Source organism: Oncorhynchus kisutch, linkage group LG25, assembly GCF_002021735.2.
Source record: "Oncorhynchus kisutch isolate 150728-3 linkage group LG25, Okis_V2, whole genome shotgun sequence".
NCBI classification, from domain to species: domain Eukaryota; kingdom Metazoa; phylum Chordata; class Actinopteri; order Salmoniformes; family Salmonidae; genus Oncorhynchus; species Oncorhynchus kisutch.
The window spans coordinates 28,396,088-28,407,947 of NC_034198.2; the positions used below are offsets into that span (position 1 = coordinate 28,396,088).

The 11,860-nt window shown below is 43.6% G+C and overlaps 1 protein-coding gene across 2 annotated transcripts in view; it reads right to left on the reverse strand.

The window, feature by feature from the left end:
• The window catches only part of fbln7 (fibulin 7), a 49,121-nt gene extending 38,982 nt beyond the window's left edge, over positions 1–10,139 (reverse strand). The window contains exons 1-3 of one of the 2 annotated variants that reach the window (XM_031805253.1): positions 9,669–10,139; positions 5,134–5,296; positions 1,291–1,467 (exon numbers count right to left, since the gene is read on the reverse strand). In XM_031805253.1, coding sequence (XP_031661113.1) covers positions 1,291–1,467; positions 5,134–5,296; positions 9,669–9,746 — 418 coding nt within the window. In that variant the 5' untranslated portion in view covers positions 9,747–10,139. The remainder of the gene's footprint in view (positions 1–1,290; positions 1,468–5,133; positions 5,297–9,668) is intronic. The other variant, XM_031805252.1, reaches the window with a different exon arrangement.
• Between the last annotated feature and the right edge of the window lie 1,721 nt (positions 10,140–11,860).

An 11,860-nucleotide genomic window follows, 5' to 3' on the forward strand; every position in this document is an offset into this window, starting at 1 on the left:
CTGTCCCCCCCCTCTGTCCCCCTCTCTGTCCCCCCCTCTGTCCCCCCCTCTGTCCCCCTCTCTGCTGCCCTCCCTGTCCCCCTCTCTGCTGCCCTCCCTGTCCCTTCCTCTGTCCCCCTCTCTGCTGTCCTCTCTGTCCCTTCCTCTGTCCCCCTCTCTGCTGTCCTCACTGTCCCTTCCTCTGTCCCCCTCTCTGTTCCTTCTTTTGTCCCCCTCCCTGTTCCTTCTTATGTCCCCCTCTCTGCTGCCATCTCTGTCCTTTCCTCTGCCCCCCTGTCTGTCCCCCTCTCTGTCCCTTCCTCTGCCCCCCTCTCTGCTGCCCTCTCTGTCCCTTCCTCTGTCCCCCTCTCTGCTGCCCTCTCTGTCCCTTCCTCTGTCCCCCTCTCTGCTGCCCTCCCTGTCCCTTCCTCTGTCCCCCCCTATGTCCCCCTCTCGGCTGCCCTCTCTGTCCCCCTCTCTGTCCCCCCCTCTGTCCCCTTCTTTGTCCCTTCTTCTGTCCCCCTCTATGTCCCCCCCCTATGTCCCCCTCTCGGCTGCCCTCTCTGTCCCTTCCTCTGTCCCCCTCTCTGTCCCTTCCTCTGTCCCCCTCTCTGCTGCCCTCTCTGTCCCTTCCTCTGTCCCCCTCTCTGCTGCCCTCTCTGTCCCTTCCTCTGTCCCCCTCTCTGCTGCCCTCCCTGTCCCTTCCTCTGTTCCCCCCTATGTCCCCCTCTCGGCTGCCCTCTCTGTCCCCCCCTCTGTCCCCTTCTTTGTCCCTTCTTCTGTCCCCCTCTGTCCCTTCCTCTGTCCCCCCCCCCTACGTCCCTTCCTCTGTCCCCCTCTCTGCCACCCCCCCCCCCCCCCGTCCCCCTCTCTGTCCCCTCCCCTCTGCCCCCCCTCCGACTGCTGATAAAAGGTATTTACAGTAAATTCCAGTGCGTTGTGAAGCCAGAGTCCATGGCAGCAGCACTAGTGAATAACAACAGGAGAAGAGGAGTAGTGTGACCTTTACAATTTACAGTGACTGGCTGATGTGAACTCAAGTCATTTTAAAGAGGAACATTTGTGTAGGAAATAGCAAAACTGCAATGTAATGTGTGAGATGGGCTCTGGTTTCAGGTGGACAGACAGACAGTGGACAGACAGTGGACAGACACATTGGAACATTGTTCCTAACTTAATGCCAAATAAAGATATGGTGGTGTAATGTGTGCGGGTCCCATCTCTTCAAGTTTTCCTCAGCTGTGCACCACCTAAAGTGATGTGTGTTTGACTATATTGCCCAGACAGACAGACAGACAGACAGTAATGTACCTTTACAGATAGTATTGACACCACTCCAACTCCCGTTCTCTTGACACACACGTGTCCCGGGGCCCACCAGATGGTAACCATGGGAACAGGTGAAATGGACTTCATGACTGATGAAATACTTGGAGCCAAACTTTGTCCCGTGGACAGGGGCTTCCAGGGAGGGGCATACAGAGGGGGCTGGGGCAGAGAGAGAAGAGGGAGGGAGGACAGAGGGAGGGAGAGGGAGGAAGAGAGAAGATTGTCACACATGTATGCATATGGAGTCGTGCACCCAGCATCCTGTGGTATTTAGTGCCTGAGGACATACACATGTCCTGGGTACTGTTGGTACTGTAGGACTCTAGGACCACTTCATGGGAAAAGACTGACGCAATGCCTCATTTCATTCAACAGATTACTGCTACTAGCCGTTTTGGAGGAGAGGGGAAACCAACAACACCAGTTCTAAAACCAAATAAAACAGCTACTTGAAATAGGTCTCAACAAATGACCATTTTATTGAGAGAAACTAGGCCTAATACAAATGCAGAAAGGATCAAATGGCAGCAATAATAGAAAATAATTCCACAAATGTACAGAATTGAAAGCCAAGGTGTTGTAATTACACACTGATCAAATGCTCCCTTCCTTTAACTGTAGAACAATATGCCTGAAAGATGAGTTCTGTTGGTTGTTTCAAAAGGCTGACTCCTGCCGTACCTGTGTTGTGGAGTTAGCCTACTACTTACAATTGAAAGCCAAGGTTTTAATGTAATTAGATCAGTATGTGCTTCTTTTCTAAATCTGGATGTAAATAAAGAGGTTTGACCTCTAGTACAGTACAGCTTACGCTTTTGGGATAAACACCCCACACCCTGTCAATTGCATAATATTGTACCTCCCAAAGTAAAATTGTTTGGAAATGCTGTAAGTAGTAGGCTAACTCCAGAACACAGGTAGGGCAGGAATCAGCATTTTGAAACATAACCAACATACCTCATCTCCCAGGCATATTCTTCTACAGTTAAACGAAGGGAATGTTCTTACTGTGCTTTCAATTTTCAACTAATTGAAAGCACAGTAAGAACATTCCCTTCATTTGACTGTACAAAAATATGCCTTAAAGTATTCTTTTTTCTTTCCAAAGATGATTGGAAGCACAGTCTTTTCACTGTCCCCAAATCCAGAACAAATTTAAGAAAGCGTGGAGTTTTATGTCGAGCCATTATTGCACGGAAATCCGTTCCATCTCATATTGCTCAAATAAACAGCAAACCTGGTTTCACAGATAAAGCAACACCTCACAGCTCAACGCCTCTCCCCTAGACCGTTTCTGTGTGGGCACTGATATGTAGGCTACGTGTGCTGTTAAAAAAATAGATGTAGTTCTGTCCTTGAGCTGTTCGTGTCTATTAATGTTCTGTATTATGTCATGTTTCATGTTTTGTGTTGGACCCCAGGAAGATTAGCTTCAGCTTTTGTAACCACTAATGGGGATCCTAATAAAATACCAAAATACCCTTATGCATAAAAAAATTCTGGGGATTTATGTGTACAAAACATTAAGAACACCTTCCTAATATTGAGTTGCAGAACATCCTCATTTCGCTGGGGCATGGACTCTACAAGGTTTCGAAAGCATTCCACACGGATGCTGGCCCATGTTGACTCCAATGGTTCCCACAGTTGTGTCAAGTTGGCTGGATGATACACACAGGAAACTGTTGAGCGTGGAAAACCCAGCAGCGTTGCAGTTCTTGACACAAACCGGTGCGCCTGGCACCTAATACCGTACCCCGTTAAAAGGCACTTAATTTTTTTGGTTTTACCCATTCACCCTCTGAATGGCACACATACACAATCCACGTCTCAATTGTCTCAAGGCTTAAAAATCATTATTTAACCTGTCTTCTCCCCTTCCTCTACACTGATTGAAGTGGATTTAATAAGTGACATCAATAAGGGATCATAGCTTTCACCTGGATTCACCTTGTCAGTCTATGTCATGGAAAGAGCAGGTGTTCATAATGTTTTGTACCCTCACTGTAACTATACAACAACAGAAATAGGAGAAGAGAAATCTTTCAAGTAATTGCAAGCACATGGCTAAACAGTGTCTAGTTTATTTTTGAGCAAAAGAGAGAGAGGGGGGAGGTTTGTTCTATACCAGTAAGAGCAGAGCTATCATCCACATGTCTGGTGCTAAACGACACAATTCCACTTCCTGTCAGTCTCCTATTGAGTGCTCGGTGTGTACTGTAATGGTGCCAAATGACATTCTCTCTCTCTCTCTCTCCCTCTCTCTCGTTCTCTCTTTTACTATCTCTCTCAAAATAGCAGCTGATGAATGACTATTCATCCATTTTCACAGGAATAGAATAGAAAGAAATAGAATACAATAGAATTGTAAATAATAGAATAGAACATGCTATGGCTGAGTGTGATAGAAAACCCTGATACGCCTAACTAGTTGTCTGGAAGAAAAACATTTGATCCAAAAGGACAGCGGTAACTACTAGAAGACCAACGATTTCCACATTGACCCAATACTGAGGTTTATCTACTAAAGCGTCAACATCAGGTCGAAGAGAGTTCACATGTCATTTAAGTGCTATGCAGAAGCTTGGGTTTCAGTGGGAAACTTTCAACTTTAAGCTAAACTTTCAAATCTAACTGTTTCCTTATTTTGTTGATTTAGTGACCACAAAACCAGGAACGGGGATGTGAATCTCATCAATGCATATTATGGTAAACAGTACTGACATGGTAAACAATACAATCATTTTCCCAAAATCCAATGATGGTAGACCACACACTACTCCCTAGCCTCTAACACTCCTCCCCTTACCCTCTGGTTAGGATGTTATGTCTCTGCAGTAGAGCCCCTCTTAAGGACAATGGAAGTAGGCCCAGGCTAGGGGATCGTTAGGCCTGGGCCTTGCTCTCTAAACAATGGAAGTAGGCCCAGGCTAGGGGATCGTTAGGCCTGGGCCTGGCTCTCTAAACAATGGAAGTAGGCCCAGGCTAGGGGATCGTTAGGCCTGGGCCTGGCTCTCTAAACAATGGAAGTAGGCCCAGGCTAGGGGATCGTTAGGCCTGGGCCTGGCTCTCTAAACAATGGAAGTAGGCCCAGGCTAGGGGATCGTTAGGCCTGGGCCTGGCTCTCTAAACAATGGAAGTAGGCCCAGGCTAGGGGATCTTTAGGCCTGGGCCTGGCTCTCTAAACAATGGAAGTAGGCCCAGGCTAGGGGATCTTTAGGCCTGGGCCTGGCTCTCTAAACAATGGAAGTAGGCCCAGGCTAGGGGATCTTTAGGCCTGGGCCTGGCTCTCTAAACAATGGAAGTAGGCCCAGGCTAGGGGATCTTTAGGCCTGGGCCTGGCTCTCTAAACAATGGAAGTAGGCCCAGGCTAGGGGATCTTTAGGCCTGGGCCTGGCTCTCTAAACAATGGAAGTAGGCCCAGGCTAGGGGATCTTTAGGCCTGGGCCTGGCTCTCTAAACAATGTGCATAAATAGAGGACAAAAGTGGAGTAAATTGAAAGACAATCAAAGTAGATTTCAGGTTTTAATAATAAAGAAGCATTTCTGAAATCGACTTCCAATATCATTCAACGTGCTCCAATTTTCTCCTCTGTTGATGAATGAATTTTTTTATTTGACCTTTATTTAACTAGGCAAGTCAGTTAAGAACAAATCATTCATCAGCTGCTATATTGAGGAGAGACAGCTAGAGAAAGAGAGCAAGAGAGCAAGAGAGCAAGATAGCGTAAAGAACCCTTAGGCTGGTCTGTACATGGCTATATAAGAGCTTGATTTCAGGTGCTGCAGAGTGCTGGAGAATGGTTATACTCTCGGTCTACTCACCAGCCGACTGATCGGCCTGAGGCAACTTGGAGACAGAGTTCTGTAGGGTTGCCAGTTTTGACTTCATGATGCGTAGTCCCTCTGTGAATCTCATCTCCTGTCCCTTCAGAAACTTCTCCATCTGACGGAGAACACCAACCACCTGGTGTTTATCCATGCAGTTCTAGAGACAGAGAGACACATACAGTACATGTTAACCACAGGAGGTTGGTGGCAACTTAACTGGGGAGAACGGGCTTGTGGTAATAACTGGAGCAGAACCAATGGAATGGTATCAAATACATCAAACACATGGTTTCCATTCCATTTGCTCTGTTCAGGCCATTATTATGAGCCATTCTCCCCTCGGTAGCCTCCTGTGATGTTAACATAAGATATCATACAGTTACATACATGTATAACTGGTCAAACATGAAAACAACATGAAGAACATGGTTCTTGGTGGTGTTTGTTCATGCAGTTCTGGAAAATAATGAAGCACATACCAGTGCAGAACTGGGAAATGAGAAACTAAGGAGTGTTGGCTTTCAGTTTTACAAGCCACAACCTATTTTGTTCTTAGTCACACACATAACCAAATGTTAAAACAACAAGTATTTGAAGATATTAAACCATGATTAATATCAATTTAATGGGAAGCATATAAATAAACCATGATTTGCACTGTGACAGTATTATAGGGCAATTAAAATGAGCAAGCTTCAATAAATCACAACTTCCAATAAAATCCAGAAAATGTGTAATCGTCATAACATATGAGAAGAGGCAGGTATGATTTAACAAGTCTAGCGCAGCTGTGGTAGTTAATGACATCACCCGATTAACTCCAAGGCACGTCCCCAAATGGCACCCTATTCCCTATATAGTGCACTACTTTTGACCAGAGCACTATGGGCCTTGGTCAAAAGTAGTGCACTATATACACTATACACAATATACATAAAAAGGGTTCCAAAAGGGTTATTAGGCTGTCCCATAGGATAACCTTTTTTTGTTCCAGGTAGAACTCTTTTGGGTTCCATGTAGAACCCTAGTGTTCTAAATGAAACCCAATAGGGTTCTACCTGGAACCAAAAATGGGTTCTTCAAAGGGTTCTCCTATGGGGATAGCCGAAAAACCCTTTTAGGTTCTATATAGCACATTTTTTCTAAGTGTGTAGGGAATAGGTTGCCATTTGGGATGTACCCAAATCAAACTTCAAAATGTCTGGTGGTGGGTGGGTTCTGTGATGGCTGTGGTTACAAATATTGACATTCCGCCAGTGTTCCCTAGCATTTCCAACAACTGTCGCCAAAACAAATCCCAATCCAATTTCACAGCTGCACAGGTGTTTTCAACAAGACCAATAACATTTACATCATTGTAGTATTATTAGTGGTGGAAAAAGTACCCAACTGTCATACTTGAGTAAAAGTATAGATACCTTAATAGATAGTTACTCAAGTAAAAGTGAAAGTCAACCAGTAAAATACTACATGAGTAAAAGTCTAAAAGTATTCGGTTTTAAATATACTTAAGTATCAAAAGTAAATGTAATTAAAAATATATACTTAAGCATCAAAAGTAAAAGTATAAATAATTTAAAATTCCTTATATTAAGCAAGGCGGACGGCATCATCTTCTTGTTTTGAAAATGTACGGATTGCCAGGGGCACACTGAGTCTGTCAGATCAGAGGCAGTAGGGATGACCAAGTGTTCTCTTGATAAGTGTGTGAATTTAACAATTTTCCTGTCCTGCTAAGCATTCAAAATGTAATGAGTATTTTTGGTTGTCAGGGAAAATGTATGGAGTAAAAAGTACAATATTGTATTTGGGAATGTAGTGGAGTAAATGTAAAAGTGGTAAAAAATATAAATAGTAGAGTAAAGTACAGATACCCAAAAAAATGATTTAAGTAGTACTTTGATGTATTCTTCCTTAAGTACTTTACACCACTGAGTATTATTATAGTAATGTAGAGACCTGGTTGTGATTTCAGAGATCAAATAATGATAACATTCATATCGTTGTGTTATTACTGTATCAGTATTATGGCTGTGGCCTGCAACCTGCCACCTGGTCATGGAAGATTCAGCCATCATATCCTTTTATTAACATTCAGAAGTCATACCCAGGATTCCTGAAAGAAAGAGCCTGACAACGACCTTTGGGTCAAAACAGTGCACCTGAAAGTTATTGGCTGTGCGTACACTACTTCTAAAGTAATACCCTTCTAGCCACAGCTGTCTCCGCTAGCCCTCAAAACCCTCCTCCCCCTGGTCCTGGTACTCACTTGGAGGAACATGTGAGAGGCCGCCATACCATGCACCTCTCACTGTCTGTCTCTCTCCTTCTCTCTCTACCCCTCCCTCTCTCTCCCTCGCTCTATTCTTCACATTCTCCTTCTTCTCCAGTGTCAGACAATACAGCAGCTGGACCAAAGCTGTTTGACAGATGTCTGTCAGTGAGACCGCTGTCCAGAACCCTGGCCCTCTGTATATTTACATGGCAGGAAACACAGAGGTTGCATCCTAAATTACACCCTATTTCCTATATAGTGCAATACATTTGACTGAGGTCGATGCAAAAATAATGCACTATATAGGGAATAGGGTGCCATTTGGGACACAGCTACAGACTCCTTGGATAACAAACCCTGAATGGACCAGCTTTGTATTCAGCTTCAGCACATAGCCTGGATGCCATGAGCCCATGAGCTATTTGAGAGCAGGCTGTTGACAGATAAGCTCATTCCAAAGTCTCAGAGAACAGTGAAATAAATGGCTGTTTGCTAATCCTTTTCCATCATATTTAACAAGTCTGTAGAAAAGTGTAATTTCTCAGGTGAGGGCATACCTTGTATACTTGAAATGACAATCAATGCCCACCGTGAGTACTGCAATAACTTTCCTAAACTTAAGCAATCCCATTGATTCTGCCCTTGAGGCAGAACTGCCCTTATAAAGGTCAATTCTCAGAGGGGCATTGGCCAAGAGTAGAGGCCCTATGCTTCAATAAGACCTCTTCCATGTGCTCTTTTCTTTTCTTTGACGACTCTCCCACAGGGTAAATGGAAATGCCACTAACTGACAAAGTAGTGGACTCATATCCATCCTAGCAACACACACAAACCTGGGCTCAGACTACCCTTGATGGCACCAGCCCATGATTTGTTCGCACCCAAATGAAATTGCAACGTCACTCAATTGAAAACATTTGTATTATCTTGTGAAGTAATTCATAGTGCTTTATTCAAATGTGTAATAGACTACTGAGATGCTATTCAAGAAACACGTTGCTTCGTCATCTTTTCATGTTGTTATTAAAATGATTTTGATGTGCAACCTAATTCAGTGATTGTCTTGCATTTTGGGTTGACAATTATGCTATTGTGGTTAGATTTGACTGTTAAAATAGGGCTCCAGAATGTTCTGGTTTGTTTTTGTTCAATAGAGATGAATTTGCCTGCATCTTTATGTGCACTAATATCATAGGTTAACAGTATATTTGGGGCTAATTCACCACCTGAGTAAGTGGAAACTCAAAACACATTCGCTAGATTTCTGACTCTAAATAGAATACCCACTGCTAGTAGCCATGTAAATATAACAGGCAATGTTGAATATCCCCAAAAACTGCAGTTGTAGTTTAGCGCCCAAAAGGCCTTTGCAATCCCAATGGCCAATGCACATTTTCGCGCTCCATAGGCCTATCGCAAACCAGATCACATATCTTGTTATAAATAGTTGCCATTGAGCTCAAAATTGAGAGCTGACACAGTTGAATAGTTGTGTTTTCCGCAGCAGGCCCCAGCGAAAGAGGTAGAGGGGCAGGCTGACACTGTCATTACGGGAATCATGAGGATAATGAACTTTACTGTTTGACCAAATCATGGTTTTAGCCTTTTAAGAGAGGTGACCATGTAGAATGTGGAGTTCGCGCTGATGCGAATGGTCCCAGTCTGGAGCCCCGCACACAAACACGCACGTACGCACACACACACAGTGGGCTCATATATAGATGGCTTGTTTTAGAATCCTGGACAAAGATGCCGAAAGGCGTCCAAGAGTCAGTGCTCACGGCTTCCCTCTTATAAACTTTCAATAGGTATTTTCCCTTGCCCAACGGGATATTTGTCTAATCCTGTAAGGACAGTCCTTGCTCATTTGTGATGAGGACATGGCCAATAATAGCCTACATGTTCAAATCATGGCTAAACCTTTTACATTGGAACATACCAGGGAAGGATAGCAATTGCAAGTTAAGGTTTGTTTTGTCTGAGGAAGAACATGAAGGACTACGTGTACAGATAACACAACACTGCAAGACATATTTATATACGTGTTAATTAATGTAGCCTTCTTTTTTGAGCGTAACATTAAAGCTAATTAACTGTAGCCTAGAGTAACTTTTGCAGCATGCGTTGTTGTTGAGGAAAAAAAACAATAACATTTCCAACAAAATATTCTTTAAAATTACGCATCTCTACGCGTAATAAGCATGTAGCCTACCACACACACATACACAGATGATTAGGTGCGAAGACTACAAACCTGTCCGCCACCATGGCAAGTATGGATAGTTGTCAGACACAGAAAAAGCAAACCGCTGGGCAGCATTGATAGTGCCATAACTTTAATTCCAACTGGATTGGTGTTGGAATGATATCCGATTTTTTCTCCAGATGGTCAAACTTAGTCAGGTGTTTAAAGAATAGAAAACCAACGAACTCAACGAAATTTCCGAAGCTCCTCCGCACCGTTTGCGCAACCGAACTGGCAGTGTGTGGATTCAGGATGGGAACTAAGATATTTCTCATCAGGTGGTACGAGCGACGGTTGGGATGCTGTGCGCTCCCGTGCCCGTCCGTGCGCTCTTGGATAGACTATGATGAGAGTGAGCCTGAATCTACTGCTTAACCTAACTGTAGACTTGTAGACTTTGAAAAGCGATGGATGTACTAGGAATAATCCCTCCCACCAACACTCCAGTCGGGTTTCTCTCTCTCCCCAATGTTCTGTTCTTCTTCTCATTGGCTGTGTCGCCATTCCCAGACTCAGACCGAATAGAGCAAGCAACCATCTGTGAGTTCATGGGGTGGAACAAAACTATTGCCATGTGGGTTCTTATGACTGGGGATGTATTTATAGGCTATTTATACAGTGATCAATTTACAGAAAGTCATTGCAGAAGTTGACTGGAGAGTTTGTAAACTTAACATGCACGTAAATAGGATACTTTACCATTAGGCTTTGGGTTGGAATTATTTTTGATGAGGCCAAATCTGCCCCCCTGTGCCCCGGTTACATGAATTCATGGGAAAACATCAATGGGATGGAGCAGGTAGACTCGCATCATAGCAGACATATTAGCCTTCTTCGCAATAACGCATAGGCTATCCATTCAGATAAATTGTTGTTTTTGTTATACCCCAGAAACAAACGGTTTTGATCGAACAACATAATATTGATTATAGAAGCTGCGTGAAACAGGGCTTAAGTCTGTTTGTGATCACTTTGATTCATTATTTGGGTTGAAGCGACACACGCTGGCGGTACTTGGAACAATCTTACTTGTGCGCGAATTTATCTGGAATTGACAGACGGCCTAAATACGAGCTGTATTTATGTAACAGTATAACTTTAAACCGTCCCCTTCGCCCATACCGGGCTCGAAACAGGGCCCCTCTGCACACATCAACAACAGTCACCCACGAAGAAACAGGGCTTAAATCTGTTTGTGATCACTTTGATTCATTATTTGGGTTGAAGCGACACACGCTGGCGGTACTTGGAACAATCTTACTTGTGCGCGAATTTATCTGGAATTGACAGACGGCCTAAATACGAGCTGTATTTATGTAACAGTATAACTTAAACCGTCCCCTCGCCCATACCGGGCTCGAAACAGGGACCCTCTGCACACATCGTTACATTTACAATGGTGTTTGTCCTTCACTGGTTTCCTTTTCTTGTGGCATCAGGTCACGAATCTTTCTGCTGTGATGGCACACTGTGGTATTTCACCCAATAGATATGGGATTTAAGGAAAATTGGATTTGTTTTCGAATTATTTGTGGGTCTGTGTAATCTGAGGGCAATATGGGTATCTAATATGGGTCATACACTTGGCAGGTTAGGAAGTGCAGCGCTGTTTCCACCTCATTTTGTGATTTTGTGGGACGTGTACACATAGCCTACCTTCTCTTGAGAGCCAGGTCTGCCTATGGCGGCCTCTCTCAATAGCAAGGCTAAGCTCACTGTCTCTCTCTCTCTCTGACACACACACACATACACATACACACACACATACACATACACACACACATACACATACACACACACACACGTATACACACACACACATATACACACACACACATACACGTATACACACACACACACACACACACACTATATATATATAACAGCATAAAGGTCGTTATTGATTTTATTCCATACAATTTATAAGGCCAAATATTATGATCTGTGAGAAATACAGAAAACAAGAATGTCAATTTTACAAATCAGTCCGCTGACAACGACATTGTTAACTTCTCTAGTGAGCCTTATACCCTTTATTCTTGCACCAGGTGCAAAAAAAAATTGACACATTTTTAGGCCAATGAGTATAGCAAAAGATCCCGCAAGAATATTTGGACCAATTACTTTGTAGTGTTTTGTTGTACCTTGTCTCTGATAGGACATTATACGTGGAAGAATACATTAAAAAAATAGGATGTTCT